The sequence below is a fragment of the Salmo trutta genome, chromosome 13 (genome assembly GCF_901001165.1).
Source record: "Salmo trutta chromosome 13, fSalTru1.1, whole genome shotgun sequence".
Lineage (NCBI taxonomy): Eukaryota > Metazoa > Chordata > Actinopteri > Salmoniformes > Salmonidae > Salmo > Salmo trutta.
Genome location: NC_042969.1, coordinates 53,772,921 through 53,795,796, shown reverse-complemented (window position 1 = coordinate 53,795,796; position 22,876 = coordinate 53,772,921). Strand labels below are relative to the sequence as shown.

At 44.8% G+C, this 22,876-nt stretch overlaps 1 protein-coding gene across 3 annotated transcripts in view; it reads right to left on the bottom strand.

The window, feature by feature from the left end:
• Positions 1–9,324: 9,324 nt before the first annotated feature.
• exoc3l2b (exocyst complex component 3-like 2b) overlaps positions 9,325–22,876 on the bottom strand; it is a 33,109-nt gene continuing 19,557 nt past the window's right edge. For all 3 annotated transcript variants that reach the window (XM_029772565.1, XM_029772566.1, XM_029772564.1), the window contains exons 4-13: positions 20,960–21,635; positions 20,467–20,581; positions 19,703–19,813; positions 19,001–19,101; positions 18,229–18,342; positions 16,104–16,239; positions 14,849–14,971; positions 14,462–14,617; positions 13,341–13,462; positions 9,325–10,639 (exon numbers count right to left, since the gene is read on the bottom strand). In XM_029772565.1, the coding sequence (XP_029628425.1) occupies positions 10,357–10,639; positions 13,341–13,462; positions 14,462–14,617; positions 14,849–14,971; positions 16,104–16,239; positions 18,229–18,342; positions 19,001–19,101; positions 19,703–19,813; positions 20,467–20,581; positions 20,960–21,635 (1,937 nt within the window). In that variant the 3' untranslated portion in view covers positions 9,325–10,356. The remainder of the gene's footprint in view (positions 10,640–13,340; positions 13,463–14,461; positions 14,618–14,848; positions 14,972–16,103; positions 16,240–18,228; positions 18,343–19,000; positions 19,102–19,702; positions 19,814–20,466; positions 20,582–20,959; positions 21,636–22,876) is intronic.

Sequence of the window (22,876 nt, the reverse complement as noted above, 5' to 3'; positions counted from 1 at the left end):
AGTGATCCCTTATTAAAGTGGCCAGTGATGTCAAGTCGATTTATATAGGGCAGCAGCCTCTAAGGTGCTAGTGATGGCTATTTAAGTCTGATGGCCTAGAGATAGAAGCTGTTTTTCAGTTTCTCGGTCCCAGCTTTGATGCGACTGCACTGATCTCGCCTTCTGGATGATAATGGGGTGAACAGGCAGTGGCTTGGGTGGTTGTTGTCCTTGATCATCTTTTTGGCCTTCCTGTGACATCAGGTGCTGTAGGTGTCAAGGAGGGCATGTCGTTTGCCCCCGGTGCGTTGGGCAGACCTCACTACCCTCTGGAGAGCCCTGCGGTTGTGGGTGGTGCAGTTTCCGTACCAAGCAGTGATACAGCCCGACAGGATGCTCTCAATTGTGATTTGTAAAAGTTTGTCAGGGTTTCAGGTGGCAAGCCACATTTCTTTAGCCTCCTGAAGCTGAAAAAGCGCTGTTGAGCCTTCTTCACCACACTGCCTGTGTGGGTTGACCATTTCAGTTTGTCAGTGATGTGTACGCAGAGGAACTTGAAGCTTTCCACCTTCTCCCCTGCGGTCCCGTCGATATGGATAGGGACGTAACATAGTAAACGTAAATCCGAGACACTCAAATTAGTATGTTACTTTTCATATAGTATGTTTCTTTTGGTATGGTTACATAAGACAAAAGTTTACTTAAGGCAGAAATGAAAGGAGGGTGGATGGTCAGGGTGTCAGGTAGCCTAGTGGTTAGAGCGTTGGACCTGTAACCGAAAGGGTTCTAGATCGAATCCCCGAGCTAACAAGGCAAAAATCTGTCGTTCTGCCCCTGAACAACACTGTTCCTAGGCTGTCATTGTAAATAAGAATGGGTTCTTAACTGACTTGCCTAGTTAAATAAAGGTTAAAATATATATATATATAATTTGAATGCCTAGCAACCCAAAGGTTGCATGTTCAAATCTCATCACAGACAATTTTAGCTAATTAGCAACTTTCAAATACTTACTACTTTTTAGTTACTTTGCAACTACTTAGTATGTTAGCCAACCCTTCCACTAACTCTAACCACAGATAGAATAATGAGATATACAGTTGAAGTCGGAAGTTTACATACACTTAGGTTGGAGTCATTAAAACGCATTCATCAACCACTCCACAAATGTCTTGTTAATAATCTATAGTTTTGCCAACTCGGTTAGGACATCTACTTTGTGCATAACAAGTAATTTTTCCAACAGTTGTTTACAGACAGATTAATTCATTTATAATTCACTGTATCACAATTCCAGTGGGTCAGAAGTTTACACACACTAAGTTGACTGTGCCTTTAAATAGCTTGGAAAACTCCAGAAAATGATGTCATGGCTTTAGAAGCTTCTGATAGGTTAATTGACATAATTTGAGTCAATTGGAGGTTTACATGTGGATGTATTTCAAGGCCTACCTTCAAACTCAGTGCCTCTTTGCTTGACATCATGGGAAAATCAAAAGAAATCAGCGAAGACCTCAGAAAATAAACTGTCGACCTCCATAAGTCTGGTTCATCCTTGGGAGCAATTTCCAAATGCCTGAAGGTACCACATTCATCTGTACAAACAATAGTACGCAAGTATAAACACCATGGGATCACGCAGCCGTCATACCGCTCAGGAAGGAGATGCGTTCTGTCTCCTAGAGATGAACGTACTTTGGTGCGAAAAGTGCAAATCAATCCCAGAACAACAGCAAAGGACCTTGTGAAGATGCTGGAGGAAACGGGTACAAAAGTATTGTAACGTATCCACAGTAAAACGAGTCCTATATCGACATAACTTGAAAGGCCACTCAGCAAGGAAGAAGCCACTGCTCCAAAACCGCCATAAAAAAAGGTTTGCTAAGGTTTGCAACTGCACATGGGGACAAAGATCGTACTTTTTGGAGAAATGTCCTTAGGTCTGATGAAACAAAAATATAACTGTTTGGCCATAATCATCATTATCTTTACATTTACATTTACGTCATTTAGCAGACGCTCTTATCCAGAGCGACTTACAAACTGGTGCATTCACCTTATGATATCCAGTGGAACAACCACTTTACCATAGTACATCTATATCTTTTTTGGGGGGGAGGGTAGGGGGGAGGGTAGAAGGATTACTTAATCCTATCCCAGGTATTCCTTAAAGAGGTGGGGTTTCAGGTGTCTCCGGAAGGTGGTGATTGACTCCGCTGTCCTGGCGTCGTGAGGGAGCTTGTTCCACCATTGGTGTGCCAGAGCAGCGAACAGTTTTGACTGGGCTGAGCGGGAACTGTGCTTCCTCAGAAGTAGGGAGGCGAGCAGGCCTGAGGTGGATGAACGCAGTGCCCTTCTTTGGGTGTAGGGACTGATCAGCGCCTGAAGGTACAGAGGTGCCGTTCCCCTCACATCTCCGTAGGCAAGCACCATGGTCTTGTAGCAGATGCGAGCTTCAACTGGAAGCCAGTGGAGTGTGCGGAGGAGCGGGGTGACGTGAGAGAACTATTACATTTATATTTACATCTTTTCTTCGCATATCTTTTTATATTTTTTTTCTCTAAAAACTCAACTTCAAAGCGCTCTCCTGCAACCTGCCTCACCAATTATTTTTTTATTTATTATTTACCTCAAATCTGAAATCCACAACAGAAGCTAGCCAGAAGTTAGCCAGAAGTTAGCCAGTTCACTAGCTAACGTTAGAATTCAGCTAACCACGGTTGACGGTCATCAGCTACCGTTTAGCTTGAAAAGCTATTGCCAGTTTTGTACAACACAACTCAGACCAGAGCATACCGGACCTATTTTCTCTTCATATCCCCGGATTTCTACCGCAGGCTCTGGACATTTACACCTGGATCTTGCAGCTAGCTGGCTGCTATCCGAGTGACTATTGGCTAACGTCGGTCCCGGAGCTACCATCAATTATTCCGGAGCTAGCCAGCTGAAGAGTTCCATCAGCCACTCCTTGGCTACAATCACCTATCCGGACCCGTTTTACTGCCGATGCGGAGCCCCATCAGGCCTTCATGACTGGACTACCGACGTTATCTGCCCGAGGGAGTTATCCAACTGGCCCCTCCGTCGCAACGTAACCTGAACGCCCATCTGTGGCCAGCTAATCGTTAGCTGTCTTATCGGCTGCTATCTGAATAGGTCTATCGGCCAATTTTCTTGGGCCACTATAACTATAACTATTTTTGCCAATTGGATTGGTCCCCTCTACCACATGGAACCCCACTAATCTACCGATGGAAACGCACGAGGTGGCTAAAAACAGATCATCTTCTACCAACTTGCTACCCATGGCTCGGCTAGCTGTCTGAATCGCCGTGACCGCAACCGACCTCACAACTCACTGGACCCTTTTGATCACTTGGCTAAGCATGCCACTCCTTAATGTCAATATGCCTTGTCCATTGCTGTTCTGGTTAGTGTTTATTGGCTTATTTCACTGTAGAGCCTCTTGCCCTGCTCATTATACCTTATCCAACCTCTCAGTTCCACCACCCACACATGCGATGACATCACCTGGTTTCAATTATGTTTCTAGAGACAATATCTCTCTCATCACTCAATGCCTAGGTTTAACTCCACTGTATTCACATCCTACCATACCTTTGTCTATACATTATACCTTGAAGCTATTTTATCGCCCCCAGAAACCTGCTCCTTTTACTCTCTGTTCCGGATGTCCTAGATGACCAATTCTCATAGCTTTTAGCCGTACCCTTATCCTACTCCTCCTCTGTTCCTCTGGCAATGTAGAGGTGAATCCAGGCCTTGCAGTGCCTAGCTCCACTCCTATTCCCCAGGTGCTCTCTTTTGATGACTTCTGTAACCGTAATAGCCTTGGTTTCATGCATGTTAACATTAGAAGCCTCCTCCCTAAGTTTGTTTTATTCACTGCTTTAGCACACTCTGCCAACCCGGATGTCCTAGCCGTGTCTGAATCCTGGCTTAGGAAGACCACAAAAAACTCTGAAATCTCCATCCCTAACTACAACATTTTCAGACAAGGTAGAACGGCCAAAGGGGGTGGTGTTGCAATCTACTGCAGAGATAGCCTGCAGAGTTCTGTCCTACTATCCAGGTCTGGACCCAAACAATTTGAACTTCTACTTTTAAAAATCCACCTCTCTAAAAACAAGTCTCTCACCGTTGCCGCCTGCTATAGACCACCCTCTGCCCCCAGCTGTGCTCTGGACACCATATGTGAACTGATTGCCCCACATCTATCTTCAGAGCTCGTGCTGCTAGGTGACCTAAACTGGGACATGCTAAACACCCCAACCATCCTACAATCTAAGCTTGATGCCCTCAATCTCACACAAATCATCAATGAACCTACCAGGTACCACCCCAAAGCCGTAAAAACACGGGCACCCTCATAGATATCATCCTAACCAACTTGCCTTCTAAATACACCTCTGCTGTTTTCAACCAAGATCTCAGCGATCACTGCCTCATTGCCTGCATCCGTAATGGGTCAGCGGTCAAACGACCTCCACTCATCACTGTCAAACGCTCCCTGAAACACTTCAGCGAGCAGGCCTTTCTAATCGACCTGGCCCGGGTATCCTGGAAGGATATTGACCTCATCCCTTCAGTAGAGGATGCCTGTTTTTTTTAAATGCCTTCCTCACCATCTTAAATAAGCATGCCCCATTCAAGAAATTTAGAACCAGCAACAGATATAGCCCTTGATTCACTCCAGACCTGACTGCCCTTAACCAACACAAAAACATCCTGTGGCGTTCTGCATTAGCATTGAACAGCCCCCGTGATATGCAACTTTTCAGGGAAGTTAGAAACCAATATACACAGGCAGTTAGAAAAGCCAAGGCTAGCTTTCTCAAGCAGAAATGTACTTCCTGCAACACAAACTCAAAAAAGTTCTGGGACACTGTAAAGTCCTTGGAGAATAAGAGCACCTCCTCCCAGCTGCCCATTGCACTGAGGATAGGAAACTCTGTCCCCACCGACAAATCCACTATAATTAAGAATTTCAATAAGCATTTTTCTAAGGCTGGCCATGCTTTCCACCTGGCTACCACTACCCCGGTCAACAGCACTGCACCCCCCACAGCAACTCACCCAAGCCTTCCCCATTTCTCCTTCTCCCAAATCCAGTCAGCTGATGTTCTGAAAGATCTGCAAAATCTGGACCCCTACAAATCAGCCGGGCTAGACAATCTGGACCCTTTCTTTCTACAATTATCTGCCGAAATTATTGCAACCCCTATTACTAGCCTGTTCAACCTTTCTTTTGTGTCATCTGAGATTCCCAAAGATTGGAAAGCAGCTGCGGTCATCCCCCTCTTCAAAGGGGGGGACACTCTTGACCCAAACTGCTACAAACCTATATCTATCCTACCCTGCCTTTCTAAAGTCTTCGAAAGCCAAGTCAACAAACAGATTACCGACCATTTCGAATCCCACCGCACCTTCTCCGCTATGCAGTCTGGTTTCAGAGCTGGTGCACCTCAGCCACGCTCAAGGTCCAAAACGATATCTTAACCGCCATCGATAGGAAACAATATTGTGCAGCCGTATTCATTGACCTGGCCAAGGCTTTCGACTCTGTCAATCACCACATCCTCATCGGCAGACTCAATAGCCTTGGTTTCTCAAATGATTGCCTCGCCTGGTTCACCAACTACTTCTCTGATAGAGTTCAGTGTGTCAAATCGGATGGCCTGTTGTCCGGGCCTCCAACTGCTCTTAAATACAAGTAAAACTAAATGCATGCTCTTTAACCGATCGCTGCCTGCACCTGCCCGCCCGTCCAGCATCATTACTCTGGACGGTTCTGACTTAGAATATGTGGACAACTACAAATACCTAGGTGTCTGGTTAGACTGTAAACTCTCCTTCCAGACTCACATCAAACATCTCCAATCCAAAGTTAAATCTAGAATCGGCTTCCAAATTCGCAACAAAGCATCTTTCACTCATGCTGCCAAACATACCCTCGTAAAACTGACCATCCTACCGATCCTCGACTTCGGCGATGTAATTTACAAAATAGCCTCCAATACCCTACGCAATAAATTGGATGCAGTCTATCACAGTGCCATCCATTTTGTCTCCAAAGCTCCATATACTACCCACCACTGCGACCTGTATGCTCTCGTTGGCTGGCTCTGGCTTCATACTCGTCGCCAAACCCACTGGCTCCAGGTCATCGACAAGACCCTGCTAGGTAAAGTTCCCTTATCTCAGCTCGCTGGTCAACATAGCAGCACCCACCTGTCGCACACGCTCCAGCAGGTATATCTCTCTGGTCACCCCCAAAGCCAACTCCTCCTTCGGCCGCCTCTCCTTCCAGTTCTCTGCTGCCAATGACTGGAACGATCTACAAAAATCTCTAAAACTGGAAACACTTATCTCTCTCACAAGCTTTAAGCACCAGCTGTCAGAGCAGCTCAGAGATTACTGCACCTGTACATAGCCCATCTATAATTTAGCCAAAACAACTACCTCTTCCCCTACTGTATTTATTTATTTATTTATTTTGCTCCTTTGCACCCCATTATTTCTATTTCTACTTTGTACTTTCTTCCACTGCAAATCTACTTTTCCAGTGTTTTACTTGCTATATTGTATTTACTTCGCCAACATGGCCTTTTTTGCCTTTACCTCCCTTATCTCACCTCATTTGCTCACTTTGTATATAGACTTATTTTTCTACCATATTATTGACTGTATGTTTGTTTTACTCCATGTGTAACTCTGTGTTGTTGTATGTGTCAAACTGCTTTGCTTTATGTTGGCTAGGGTGCAATTGTAAATGAAAATTTGTTCTCAACTTGCCTACCTGATTAAATAAAGGTGAAATAAAAATTATGTTTGGAGGAAAAAGGGGGAGGCTTGCAAGCCGAAGAGCACCATCCCAACCGTGAAGCACGGGGGTAGCAGCATCATGCTGTGGGGGTGCTTTGCTGCAGGAGGGACTGGTGCACTTCACAAAATAGATGGCATCATGAGGCAGGAAAATTAATTGGATATATTGAAGCAACATCTCAAGACATCAGTCAGGAAATTAAAGCTTGGTCGCAAATGGGTCTTCCAAATAGACAATGACCCCAAGCATACTTCCAAAGTTTTGTCAAAATGGCTTAAGGACAACAAAGTCAAGGTATTGGAGTGGCCATCACAAAGCCCTGACCTCAATCCTATAGAAAATTTGTGGGCAGAAATGAAAAAGCGTGTGCGAGCAAGGAGGCCTACAAACCTGACTCAGTTACTCCAGCTCTGTCAGGAGGAATGGACCAAAATTAACCCAACTTATTGTGGGAAGCTTGTGGGTGGCTACCTGAAACATTTGACCCAAGTTAAACAATTTAAAGGCAATGCTACCAAATACTAATTGAGTGTATGTAAACTTCTGACCCACTGGGAATGTTGATGAAAGAAATCAAGCTGAAATAAATCATTCTCTCAACTATTATTCTGACATTTCAGATTCTTAAAATAAAGTGGTGATCCTAACTGACCTAAAACAGGGGATTTTTACTAGAATTATATGTCAGGAATTGTGAAAAACTGAGTTTAAATGTATTTGGCTAAGGTTTATGTAAACTTCCGACTTCAACTGTATACTCTACCATTCAAAAGTTTGGGGTGACTTAGAATCGTCCTTGTTTTTGAAAGAAAAGCACATTTTTTGTCCATTTAAAATAACATAAAATTGATCAGTAATACAGTGTAGACATTGTTAATGTTGTAAATTAATATTGTAGCTGATTTTTAATGGAATATCTACATAGGTGTACAGAGGCCCATTATCAGCAACCATCACCCCTGTCTTCCAATGGCACGTTGTGTTAGCTAATCCAAGTTTATAATTTTAAAAGGCTAATTGATCATTAGAAAACCCTTTTGCAATTGTGTTAGCACAGCTGAAAACTGTTGTTATAATTAAAGAAGCAATTAAACTGTCCTCCTTTAGACTAGTTGAGTATCTGAGCATCAGCATTTGTGGGTATGATTACAGGCTCAAAATGGCCAGAAACAAAGAACTTTCTTCTGAAACCTGTCAGTCTATTCTTGTTCTGAGAAATGAAGGCTATTCCATGCGAGAAATTGTCAAGAAACTGAAGATAGAAGGCCAGCATCCCGGAGTCGCCTCTTCACTGTTGACATTGAGGCGGGTGCTTTGTGGGTACTACTTAATGAAGCTGCCAGTTGAGGACTTGTGAGGCGTCTGCTTCTCAAACTAGACACTCTAATGTACTTGTCTTCTTGCTCAGTTGTGCACTGGGGCCTCCCACTCCTCTTCCCATTCTGGTTAGAGACAGTTTGCGCTGTTCTGTGAAGGCAGTAGTACACAGCATTGTACGAGATCTTCAATTTCTTGGCAATTTCTCACATGGAATAGCCTTCATTTCTCAGACACTGCGGACTCTTATGGTTGTTTTTGTTGTTGTGGTAAATTACTGTTGTTACATGAAAGTGTAAAAGAAAAGATTATTGGGAAAAAACGACTACAGGAAGTTTCTTCCCACTGAGTGGTGTAAATTTGTCTCAACTTAACATTAGTTATCAACCTAGTTGGACAACAGCAAAACTCTGTTTGTGGGAAAAATAAGCTTCTCTGTAAGCATCATTAGAAGTCCTATATAACTGACCAACCACTTTTTCCACATTGCCCAAATACACAACCTACCCCCATGCACCCGCCCTGCTGTTTTCCTTCAGAAACCAAGCTTGAGTCTCGTCTCTCTAACATCCCTGTGTAATGAGAGAGGGACTCTTTGCCAAGACGCATTGGGTGGATGGGTGGAAAACAAAACAGAAAGAAATAGCATTGTAAAACACAAATAGATGTAGACCTACACACAACAGTTGTGCTGTAGCGTTGTGACCCTGTAGTTAGGGGCCAGAAAACAGCCATGCCAGATTACTCCATCCAGACAGCGATCTGTTTGCAAACCTTGTTTTCCATTCAGGTTGGTTACCCTGGAGTTGTCAGCTCAGCTCTGTCAAGGAAAACGTTACATGATTGGTTTAACCCTCTCTCATCAATTAATTAAAGGAAAGTTAACAACAGGCCCTTCAAAACACAGAGATGATTTGGGAGCGAGGTCCCATCAATATCCCATCGTTAATGGTCATTTTAAACAAAGCCAAAATATTGGATCTCTGTTGTCGTTAATTCTCATTTAATTAGATGATTTATGTACGATTTCAAAGCAGATAGATTATTACATCCAGCTGTTCAATTATGGAACATCAGGTGAACAGATGAAACGTTTTAAATCAGTGTGTGACCAAAGAACAGTTGGAGAAGTCTCAGTCCAAAATGTCTGCTTGTTGATTTAAAAAAAAAAAAAATTAGGCTGATTTTTTTATTTTTTATTAAAAGGTGCAAGTATCAGCCTAATTATCTGAGGATTAGAATATCTATGTTGTCAACAATCATGAAGAATAGTAATTATTCATTGTTTAATTTACATAGGTAAAAGTACACAGCTGAAAATAATCTTTATCTTAATCTTCAATGATGGCTGTCGGATTATTTTAGTCAGGGTCTCAGCATTTGAGAAAACCCGGAGAAAAAACAAGCTTGGAAAGATCATACATTAATTTGACATTTACAGTTTGACATTGATTACAAGACACTCAAACCACACTACAATAAATAAGTTCATTGGTTGGTACATAAATAGGCAGTTATGATTTCATCCATTCACACAGGCTTCAATCATCTCTTGAGTTGCTCAACATACATTACCCCATATACTGTATATCACAAAATGAAAATAAACTATGAATCATTATTTTAAATACAATGAAAATCACCACAGAGATGACAGATAATAAAAATGGTGTAGTACCTTAAGATTGAGCTTTTATCATGTGCAACTACAAAACAGACTCCAACCTTACCCATATCAATGTCAGCACGTTATGGGATTGTATGTGACATTTTGATTTATTCCAAAGAGTGCTCTTGATCAGTGGAACTGATTTAAACCATAGTTCCTATCTAACCCTCATAGTCACCTAGGTGCAGTATTAAGAATCTTCTCCAATAGGTTGCTTGTGCCTCTTTCCATTGCCATTTGTCAAAAGGAATCAATGCCAACAACCCACAGGGATTCAAGTCCCTTTCCCAGTCTTGCAAGGGTGCCTGACTGGCATATCGCTCACAATGGAAACAGTCATTACACTTTCTTTATCAAGGTGGCTGTGAAAGATGAAAGGTCACAACGTGGCTATTCTTTCCATGTGTTGTTCCACTTCCTCAATGTGTTGTGCTGTCCGCCCCTGGTATCGCCACCATGTGCAGAACTTGACAACAAGCTCCATTGTGACTTGCTGTTGAACTGCTGTCTGTCTGCTTGAGTCATCAGAATGTTTCCAGAGCAGTTAGAGCATGTCGTCGTATGCCTCTCTGACCGGGCCTCGCTTGGTACGCCGCCGTCTCAGGCTGGAGAAGCAGGAGGTGGCGGTGAGGGCGATACGGCTCAGGCCCAAGTTCAGGCAGTGCACCTCGGATGTGACGGGCACCTCGGAGAAGAGGGCGCGGTCGCGGGACAGCCGCGTCAGGGTGTCACTGTTCTCAATGTCCTTCACGATGTTCAGGATCTCCTGGCGCTCCGTCTGCCGAGTCATCCCGCGGATGTTCAAGATGGCCGACACATGTTTCTTCCTGCAAACAGAGGAGGAGAGAGAGGGCTCAGTCTAGTTCATACTAATAAAAATTGACATGCAACAAAGATGTCATATAGGCCACATCTAGCCAATAAAGCCTTGATTGAGTTTATTTTGAAAAGAGTGTATCTTGCGTCACTGCAGTGACAGAGTCAACCATCACAAGGACATGATATGGGTAGGAATAAAGAGAATCCTCAAAATATTGTGAAGGCAGTCAGCCCTGAGGCAAGTCACTAAGGAACATGGAAAGTTGGACAAAATAGTTAGCAAAATACAGTTAGTTAGAGAACATTCCCAAATGGTTCTGTCACACACTTATATACAAACACACACACAAAATGGGTAAAACATCTGTCCCTGTTTGAGGGTGCCTGACTGGCCTTCGATTCGACACCTTGGCCTCTGGAAATCTCCCTGCGGGCAAGTAGGAGCGGCTCTGAAGCCACTTCCTCTCTGTGGCGACATGGGCTGAGCAGCAGCACGAGGCTGAATGACAACCAGCCATAAACACTAACAGCAGCCCTAGCCCTAGGATAGTAGTAACTCCACCTTACCTGACACCCTAGACCCACACCAATTTACATACCGCCCCAACAGATCCATGGATGACGCAGTTGCCATTGTATTAAACACTGACCTATCCTATCTGGACAAGAGGAATACCTATGTAAGAATGCTGTTCATTAACTACAGCTCAGCCTTCAACACCATAGCATCTAAGCTCAACACTAAGCTTGGGGCCCTGGGTCTGAACCCCGCCCTGTGCAACTGGATCCTGGACTTCCTGACGGGCCAACCCCAGGTGGTGAAGGTAGGCAACAACACCTCCGCTACGCCGATCCTCAACACGGGGGCCCCACAAGGGTGAATGCTCAGCCCTTCCTGTACTCCCTGTTCACCCATGACTGCGTGGCCATGCACATCTCCAAGTCAACCATCAAGTTTGCAGACGACACAAAAGTGGTGAGCCTGATTGCCAACAACGACGAGACAGCCTACAGGGAGGAGGTGAGGGTCCTGGCGGTGTGATGCCAGGAAAATAACCCTTCCCTCAACATCAACAAAACAAAGAAGCTAATTGTGGACACCGTCCGCAACCACAGGGTTCTCCAGAGGGTGGCACGGTCAGCCCAACTCATCACTGGGGGCACACTGCCTGCCTTCCAGGACATCTACAACACCAGGTGTCACAGGAAGGCCAAGAAGATCAACAAGGACCTCAGCCACCCGAGTTACGGCCTGTTCACCCCCATCTAGAAAGCGGAGACAGTACAGGTGCTTCAAAGCTGGGACCGAGAGACAGAAAAACAGCTTCTATCTCCAGGCCATCAGACTGTTAAATAGTCACCACTAGCCAGCCTCTGTCCAGTACCCTGCCCTGAACTTTAGTCACAGTTACTAGCCGGCTACCACCCGGTACTCAACCCTGCACCTTAGAGACTGCTGCCCTATGGACACAGTCTTTGAACGCTGGTCACTTTAATAATGTTTACATACTGTTTTACCCACTTCATATGTATATACTGTTTCTAGTCAAGGCTCATCCTATATAACTACTGCTGTACACACCTTTTCTATTCATATACTGTCCATAATGTCTACAAACACTATCATATACATATATATTTATATTCCGGACTCCGACACTGCTCGTTCTAATATTTATGAATTCCTTTCTTTAAAAAAAAGTGATTTGCGTGTTTTGTTTTTAATTGTTAGGTATTACTGCACTGCTGAAGCTGGGAACATAAGCATTTCTCTACACCCGCGAGAGCATCTGCAAAATATGTGTATGTGACCAATAACATTGAATTGATTTTGATGATGGAGCCCAAACTCACTTCCCACCACAACCAGCGATTACCACCAAAAATAATACATAAAGTGGTGGGCAGCTTGGCTTCCGAGAAACTTGACTTGTTTTGAATTTGAACCTTATTTTTCTGTTAGCTACTCCCAGAGGATTAACTAGCAGTTACATGCAACCAGTTGATTGCAATTGGTATTTGGAGCAAATTATGTCATAAAACCAATGAGGGTATTATTCTACATTGTGTATAGGATAGTACGAGGCTCTGAAGGGTCAATGCCTGGCACAGTTGCAAGCATCAGGTGTGTACTTCACAGAGGGATTTGTCATACTTGATGCAATTAGGATTGTACGGTATAGTTTCTGTCAACGGTTAGCATTCTCCAGATCCAAGTCAAGATTCCAAACAATACATGTGAGTCTGTTATGAGTTAAGGATGGAGACAAATCTTAATTTAGAGAAAAGATTCCATTGAGGACTGCCTCCTCACGCATGTGTGTTCCTATGGGACACGTAACCTGCCCACGCCAGGTTATGCTGCACAGCCACCATGTCCCGCCTGAGCAGGAAGTCCGTGTTTTTGCTTTGTTTTTGCCCAGGACCCCGAGACGGACAAACGGACAACCCCCCCCCCCCCCTTAATGTGTGCCAGCGACGGCCAAAAAGCTCCCCATAAAAATAAGGAAGCGACTCAGCTCTTGTTTGCTTTTAACAAGTCCCCCATTTGCCATCCACAATCAATGCAGAGCAGTAGCCATGTTTGCTTTTGGGGTGTTTCAGTCCACCTAAGCTTTTGGAAATGTTGACGCTCATGTGGCTCGATGGAAGTTCTGAAAATATGGCTATCATTCTGCATAGATGATCGCTGCCTCTCGTGCTCCTTACCGAATGTCTGGGAACTCCCTCACCAGGACCCCCACCTCCATTTGGATGGAGGGGATGTCTTCCAGGAGGATGATCTCAGAGAGGTGTGGGATAGCACTGTCCAGCCAGGAGGAGGGAGATTCCTAAAGGGGAGAGAGAGAAAGAGAGAGAAAGAGAGAGAGAGAGAGAGAGAGAGAGAGAGAGAGAGAGAGAGAGAGCGAGAGAGGTGTGATCAGAACAGATCCTCTAAACAGCACAAATGAGGATACAACAGTCTAAACAGGGTTATTCATGTTCAAATAGTTCTGCTGCTCATGACAGGTCAACAGGCTATTTTCCGACTCAATGCCTTTGAGTCTACTACCTTGGCAATGGCTCAAACCCAGAACTAGATTAAGTGATTTCAAGCCTTAACGGTTACAACTAGATTGATGATGTTCACGCATTTGTTTGACCGGAGGGAACCATCAGATAACATAGACCCAAAACACCAAGGTTAGAAGTACAGCGACAGTATTGAGCATGCAAACTCAATTACCTGAGCATCAAAGTGACCCTGTTATTCTGAGAGGACTAAACCGTGTGGTCGACCAGAGGTTCATTCTGGTCCTCCACTCGACCCCAAAGGCTTGTCAGGGCTTCTAAAGCCCAGGGCAGGATGCCAGACCACTCGTCTGTAAACAACGCTATCCTGTTGTCCAGAGAGGTGACAAATGGATGTTTTATCTGGAGAAAGGGGCGGACGCCACAGAGGGAAGGATAGGGAGTGGGCTGGGGTGAAGGGTGAGGTGATTGCCCCCTTGTGCAAACGGCCTGCATGGTCATACATCTCTACCTAGGCTACAGTAGCCATTCTTTCTTCTCTTTTTTTAAACCCTCTCCCGAGGACAAATACCTTTTTTTTTCTCTTTTTTTTTACGTCTCCTTTGTTTGAACTCATCCAGAGTTGTTTCAGTAACTCTCACAGACAGGCCACATACCAGTCAAACTTGATTAATGAGCACACACTCATGAGTGCAAACAAACACACACACATGCACACATGCACACGCCACACACCGTTCGTTGCGTCATGTCACATGCAGCACTGTTGATCCGACTACGGTTCTCTAGTATACCATAGTTGTTCTAGAATGACTCACCAGATCTTTGAAGAGCACTTTGACCTGCTTGCCCTCGTCGCGCAGTCGTCCAGCCATCCTCTTCCTCATTCTGAGGGACGTGCAGATGATCCTCCCCCTCATGAGGGAGCGCAGGTATTCCATCAAAACCCGTCTATGCACCTCTCCCACCAGGACCTGGGAGAACAAGGGAAAGACAGAATCAATCAATCAACCAGCCGATCATCCATTCAGTCCATCAATAAAAAAACAGTTTTCTCCTGAACATTCACTGCTTTTTTCATTGCTTAGAATTAAAACCAGTCAAATATCTTTGAGTTATTAGTGCACATTGTGACATTGTGCCTGAGGACCTTAGCGCCTCCCCATGTTTACATGGCTCATACTTGCTTTGTCTCTGCCATGTACCTGATAGGGTGGGCTGTCCACCCTGCGGAACTTCTTGAAGTGTTCCTTAATGTGGGACTCGATTTGCTCATAGGTCTCTGTGTTGTTCAGCCACTTCCTCTTCACCAGCTTCTCAAAGAAGGGCTAAATATGGCCAGGAGAGGGAAAATGTGAGTGAGCGAGAGAGAGAGACAGGAAAATGGTGAGAGAATGAAGAAGACAAGGAAGGGAGGGAGACAGAGAGATGTGGGTGTGGAGACGTCCATGTCACCTGAGTCAGATCCGTGTTTTATCGCTAACTGAATCACCCGACTGAGTTTATGTCTTCCTATGAGGATGTGTGGGCCGTTTAGACCAATAATTTCACAGATTGTGACTTCCTACCCAACGACAACAGCATAAAAAGCCCCAGCTCGGTCAAGAGGATGCGACATGCGGCTCTGTGCCCCTGGACGACTGGCAATGCCCGTCTCTATGGCGGCTACTGAAGAGGAGCGGAACTGCACAGCCTGCCAGTAACTATGTGGCATGCCGCCAATCTAATCTTATTTAACCATGTTTGTCACATTGGAGCGGCTATTTTAGGGCCTCAGTTCTTCAGCACATCCCTGAGAACTTTGAGGGCAAGCCATGTGGAGACCAGTGATAAGATGTACTTTATATTCTGGGACACATGGCAGACAGAGGGACGCTTGAGGGCGCGTGTGTGTGTGTGTGTGTGTGTGTGTGTGTGTGTGTGTGTGTGTGTGCGCGCGCGTGCGTGCGTGTGTGTGTATAAACGTTTTACTATACTTGTGAGTACCAGAAGTGATCATCAGAATAGTAAACCAACTAAAATTCAGAGAAGTGAGTACAGTCCTCACCTGTAAAAAAGGCTATTTTAGGTTTAGGGGTTAGGTTTAGGGGTTAGGGTAAGAATTAGGGTTAGGGTAAGAATTGGGGTTAGGGGTTAGGTTTAGGGGTTAGGTTTAGGGTTAGGGTAAGAATTAGGGTTAGGGTAAGAATTGGGGTTAGGGGTTAGGTTTAGGGTATAGGGTTAGGGGTTAAAGTTAGGGTTAGGGTAAGGGTTAGGTTTATGGGGTTAGGGAAAATAAGATTTTGAATGGGAATCAATTGTTGGTCCCCAAAAAGTACTCACAAGTATAATAAGACATAGCAGTGTGTGTGTGTGTGTGAGGTTGTTTACATGTTGTGTTAGAAAGCTGAGACCATGGGTGTGTTTAGGAATCCTATGTGTGTGAGTTTACATGGGTGTGTGTGTGTTAAGAACACTCACCCTTATGTGCTCATACAGTCTGTCACTCAGCACCTTCACTCCCTGGTTGACTATTCTGTCCAGGGAAGTGTTTGCTCGCCTGGCTGAGTCCTCATTGATGGCAGGGTCGCACTGCACACAGCGCTGGACAAAACCCCTGCACACACACAGTCACAGCAGACTAATGAATACATTGTACACTTTCAGTGAGGGAAAAAATGATTTGATCCCCTGCTGATTTTGTACGTTTGCCCACTTCCAAAGAAATTATCAGTCTATAATTTTAATGGTAGTTTTATTTGAACAGTGAGAGACAGAATAACAACAAAAAAATGTGTCAAAAATGTTATAAATTGATTTGCATTTTAATGAGGGAAATAAGTATTTGACCCCTCTGCAAAACATGACTTAGTACTTGGTGGCAAAACCCTTGTTGGCAATCACAGAGGTCAGACGTTTCTTGTAGTTGGCCACCAGGTTTGCACACATCTCAGGAGGGATTTTATCCCACTCCTCTTTGCAGATCTTCACCAAGTCATTAATGTTTTGAGGCTGACGTTTGGCAACTCGAACCTTCAGCTCCCTCCACAGATTGTCTATGGGATTAAGGTCTGGAGACTGGCTAGGCCACTCCAGGACCTTAATGTGCTTTTTCTTGAGCCACTCCTTTGTTGCCTTGGCCGTGTGTTTTGGATCATTGTCATGCTGGAATACCCATCCACGACCCATTTTCAATGCCCTGGCTGAGGGAAGGAGGTTCTCACCCAAGATTTGACGGTACATGGCCCCGTCCATCGTCCCTTTGATGCGGGGAAGTTGTCCTGTTCCCTTAGCAGAAAAACACCCCCAAAGCATAATGTTTCCACCTCCATGTTTGACGGTAGGGATGGTGTTTTTGGGGTCATAGGCAGCATTCCTCCTCCTCCAAACACGGCGAGTTGAGTTGATGCAAAGAGTTCCATTTTGGTCTCATCTGACCACAACACTTTCACCCAGTTGTCCTCTGAATCATTCAGATGTTCATTGGCAAACTTCAGACGGGCATGTATATGTGCTTTCTTGAGCAGGGGGACCTTGCGGGCGCTGCAGGATTTCAGTCCTTCACGGCGTAGTGTGTTACCAATTGTTTTCTTGGTGACTATGGTCCCAGCTGCCTTGAGATCATTGACAAGATCCTCCCGTGTAGTTCTGGGCTGATTCCTCACCATTCTCATGATCATTGCAACTCCACGAGGTGAGATCTTGCATGGAGCCCCAGGCCGAGGGAGATTGACAGTTCTTTTGTTTCTTCCATTTGCGAATAATCGCACCAACTGTTGTCACCTTCTCACCAAGCTGCTTGGCGATGGTCTTGTAGCCCATTCCAGCCTTGTGTAGGTCTACAATCTTGTCCCTGACATCCTTGGAGAGCTTGGCCATGGTGGAGAGTTTGGAATCTGATTAATTGATTGCGTCTGTGGACAGGTGTCTTTTTTACAGGTAACAAGCTGCGGTTAGGAGCACTCCCTTTAAGAGTGTGCTCCTAATCTCAGCTCGTTACCTGTATAAAAGACACTTGGGAGCCAGAAATCTTTCTGATTGAGAGGGGGTCAAATACTTATTTCCCTCATTAAAATGCAAATAAATTTATAACATTTTTGACATGCGTTTTTCTGGATTTTTTTGTTGTTATTCTGTCCCTCACTGTTCAAAAAAACCTAACATTTAAATTATAGACTGATCATTTCTTTGTCAGTGGGCAAACATACAATATCAGCAGGGGATCAAATACTTTTTTTCCTCACTGTACATGATTTATGCATGTTTTAAGGAATATTATGAAAACACATCAAGGCAGTTTTTGCTCTGTACTTGAAAACTTGAATGCTGACATGTACCATTTTGGGGAATTGTTTTTGAGTATAGTATTTAAAGGAAAACTCGACCCAAAAACAATATTTTGGTATTAATTTCATTAGTCCATTGTTGTCCTAAAATGTTTTGAATGTCAGCAATCATGTCTTGAAGATATATAACTTTAAAAATACAGAAAAACAAATACCAAAATATATTTTTGGGGGTGGAATTTCCATTTAAGGCATTATTGGGGAAATGGACCGACTGTAACACAATGCAGGCTAGCCTACTCCTGCTACAACAGTCCTACCTGAAAGGAGGACAGCAGTTGACCAGGGCAATGGTCTTGGAGACATATCCATCCTCGTTATCCCCAACCATGTTGACCAGACCCTCGTGGAACATCTCCACTTTCCTTTGGAAGCTGAAAGTTTAGCAATATTAACAGTATTAGAATGTCTTATAGAGATGTGCCTTTCAATATTCCAGTTAAACTGGTTGATTCCAGTTGATATATTCATTATTGCATTATTATTATAGCATTATTGCAAAATAAAATGTAGCGGGCAGTGAGAAAACTATAGGTTTGGCATAGTGTAATAATCTTTTCATTCTAACAATGATGACAGTGACTTTGTTCTAGGCCTTATTATGTAATAAATAATGAGACAGTGTGTTCTAGGCCTTATTTTGTAATTTGTAATGAGACAGTGTGTTCCAGGCCTTATTTTGTAATATGTAATGAGACAGTGTGTTCTAGGCCTTATTATGTAATATGTAATGAGACAGTGTGTTCCAGGCCTTATTTTGTAATATGTAATGAGACAGTGTGTTCTAGGCCTTATTATGTAATATGTAATGATACAGTGTGTTTTTGGCCTTATTATGTAATATGTAATGAGACAGTGTGTTCTAGGCCTTATTATGTAATATGTAATGAGACAGTGTGTTCTAGGCCTTATTATGTAATATGTAATGAGACAGTGTGTTCCAGGCCTTATTATGTAATATGTAATGAGACAGTGTGTTCTAGGACTACTACAGTGTGTAACATATCATTCTGCAGTGTGTGGTCCTCTCACCTGTACAGGAAGTTGGCCAGACCATTCAGACTGCACTGAGCCACAAGGGAACCCAGGTTTCTGTTGATGGCAGCTGACTGCTCAAGATCTACCTGCAGCCTCTACACACACACACATACACACACACACACACACACACACACACACACACACACACACACACACACACACACACACACACACACACACACACACACACACACACACACACACACACACACACACACACACACACACACGCGCACACACACACACACACACACACACACACACACACACACACACACACACATAATGTTGGCAAATGTGTATTATGTGTGAAGTGCTAACAGACGCTTTCTTTCTTTCTTTTACGGCATCTGTGTAGAAAGTGCTGGTACCAATCAAGGCCACTAGAGGCCAGTGAAGTGACTCTAAAACAGTGAGCTGTGATGGAATTCTAAGGGAAGTGTCTGTATTGACTTTGGCTGCTGCTTGAGGAATGTTTTCTCTGCTCCACCAGATGGATGAGCTTATCCTCAAAGTACGAAGTGACCACATTTAGCATGCAATACAAAACCATCATGACCAGCCTCATCAAAATCAGGAGAAGAAATCAATTACTTCCGTAAGCTCCTGATATCTATCCCTGTGTGTGTGTGTGTGTGTGTGTGTGTGTGTGTGTGTGTGTGTGTGTGTGTGTGTGTGTGTGTGTGTGTGTACCTGGATGACGGTGCGAGCCAGCGTGATCTGATACTCCTCAATGTGCAGCGTCTCCATCCAACGCTTCTCCTCCTCGTCCAGCACCCGAGACAGCTCTGTGGTCACCATCTCCTGGAACGCAACCAGACCTCGCGGTCAGACACAACTCAACCATGCACTGAACCACTGGGAGCTCTGCAGCCACAAAGCATTAAAATATTCCCAGCTGATGCTGTCAAGACATCAAGATGGAAAAAGACGTAGAATCACAGATAATACTGTAAATCTGGCTTCATTTGTTCTGATCTATAGCCCCTTTGTAAACATCCCCTTATATTTCAAGTTTCCTCCCATTGGTGGGTGACCCCGCAGGGGCATGATTGATTGCCAGCCCACAGGCCATGCTGCCAATAGCCCCAGTGCTCTTTTTCCTCTGCAGGATTTACTTGTGGACTACTATTATGTCTACATACATGGACCCTGGGCCCTGGATCTCCAACAGTGAACAGAGTACCACGCACACAACAGTGCTCTAGCCTACCTGGACTTGACTCGCAAGTGAGTTGCGTAATGACCTGAGCTAAATGGCCTGTTGTCTGGCTTCCATTGTGTGGTGTCCGTCGTAGACAGGAAAACCCCCGAGCTGACCCTGAGACGGTGCACACTGATTGGCTACGCTGGTCGGAGTGATATCCCTCCCTTTAGGTGGACAGGAAGGACCATAGGAGCACCCTTTCGGGGCGCACCAAATGAGGAGGGGTGAGGGGTGGATGGTCGGCCCTTACCCTGACAGAGTTGAGACAGTCCATCTCCAGTTTGTCCACAGTCTCCGAGGGCAACAAAGGTCCCAGCTGGGACCTGTTGAAGGGCGTCGTCATGCTGACTGTTCCAAGGACGTCCCTGGAGCGATTACAGTAGGAGGACAGAGTCAGTGGCATACTCATACAATAACACTTAACTAATAAACTATTGTTTATGTACAGTATAATCAACAGTATTTATGCACAGTATTATGTACAATAACATCACACCACCTTCTAACATGCTTTACCGTGAAAGCATAAAGTGAAAATGAAATGAAACATTTCTGAGAAGTTTGTGGTTTATGCAAGTTTGTTACAACCTGACATTTAGCTATATACTTTTGCTCATTCCTTTTTTTATGCAGTTCTGCTACTTCCAAAATCTGATATGTGTAAAATCACAAGCTGCAATACACAATTATTGAATGAACTTTTCAATAGTCTACACTCAGTGGCCTTTAAGATGGACACCCACTTGTTATAGATGTTGTAGAGCCAGTCCAGCAGAGAGTAGATATCTGTGACCAGCAGCTGGTCGTCAGTGATGCTCTGCAGTCTGCGGGCCACAGCCTGGTGGTAGCTCTGTAGGTACACCTGGAAGGGTTCATACTCCTCTGGGTACACTGGCACCACGTTCCTCTTGGCCGCCCCCAGGTCCTCCACCACCCGGGTCCGCACCCTGTCCAGGTAGTCCGCCAGCTCCCCGCCCTGGGCCTCGTTCCTCTGGGGCAGGCTCCCGTTTGCTGCCTCCGCCACCGCCTCCTTCCACCGCTGCTTCAGCTGCCTGGGTCTGGGGCCTCCGGGCAGCGCCCCCTCACCCTGCGCCCAGTCCCGGTCCGCCTGCTCCTCCTGCTGCAGCACCTGCACCACCAGCCCCAGGTTGGGCCCCGCCGTGGGGGAGCGCAGTGACTCACGCACCACCGCCCACAGCTCCTTTTGCAGGGCTTCGTACAGCAGCTCCACGTCTTTGGCTTTGCGCCTGCCGCCGTCTTTGCTGCCGGGGCTGGTGAGGTCCTCTGGGACAGCACCACCTGCTGGTGATGAGGGCAGGGTCGCTGCAGCCGCCTCGTTACACTCCTGCTCCAGCTCCAGGATGTGTGTGTCAGCCAGGAACAGGTCTCTCTTAGTCACCAGCTGCAGAATTTCTAGAACTAAAGTAGAGAGGAGGAAAATGCATGATACAACTCCACATAACACATGATAAATCATCTATAGGCAATACAGCAGTATTAAGTCAGAAGGCAGAATGGAGACACTATCCTAATGGCAAGATCTGTGCTCTTGCACCCTCACCTGTCTATCTGTTATGCCACACAACACATGACCTGGTCAATTGGATCAAGTCCTATGTAAATCCAAGACCGACTCAAGTAAACATGACTATTCTTTGCTTTGAACGTGTTTACTAGCTATGTTTGTTTTCGCGTCAAGCTAAAGGCTAAGCCAGGTTGTCACCTACACAGGTTCCCACATCAGGTCCTATCCATATCAGAGGCTCCAGGCCTGAGACACAGATGTTGTTTGTCCCCTTTGGCTTGTTGTTTTTGGGCAGATTGGACACGGTTAGACCGATCTCTCTGGAGGTGGGTTAGTTTCATCTCTACTTCAGTTGCACACTTCAAAAGATCCCATTAGGGACATGTGGGTGCCAAACATAAAGCATCCTAGATTCCCACAGAATGTCCACTCACTGTCCTCTCCTTAGACACTTCTCTATCAGGTTGAGGTCTTTTATTCGGCTAGTATAGCTATGGAATAGTATATAATAAAAGTTCATATTGCTTTGCATTAAAGTGGAGATATTGTATTTCCGGTGGAACTTCACTTTGGCTTCAGAAAGTTCCCATAAGTGCATATAGACTTTTAGAGCCCAGCCTCACCCATTGAGGTGATCTCATCATCTCTTACTCTGATGTGGTCTGAGAGAAAGTTTTTAAATTAGTACTAAAACCAGTGATGAAGTCGGCCATTTCCTATTGAAGTCACCAGACACTCCTCTCTGACATCACCCCTCACCCTCTGGGAGGAGCAACACAGCCCGTCAAAATCAATGAAGTCTGTTTGTCAACTACAGGATAAGACCAAGTAAAGGCATGTCCGCCCTCAGATTTGTCAATTTTTTTCATTTTTCAGACATTAAATTAATGACTAAACTTCATTTTGAAGCCCACATTTGATAAAAAAATTATTATCATAAAGATCTGTCAGCAGTATTTTGCCGGAGGGGGGGGCGCACTGACTGACCAGGCAAAGAGTCTCCCCCCACACCGCCTATTCTCCCTAGTAAGTGGTTCCTTAAAAGGTGCACCACAGAGCAATGATTGATTCCTACTTCATGAATAAATAAAATGCTAATGTTTTGACGTTTCTCGGTAATACTAGCCACCAAGCA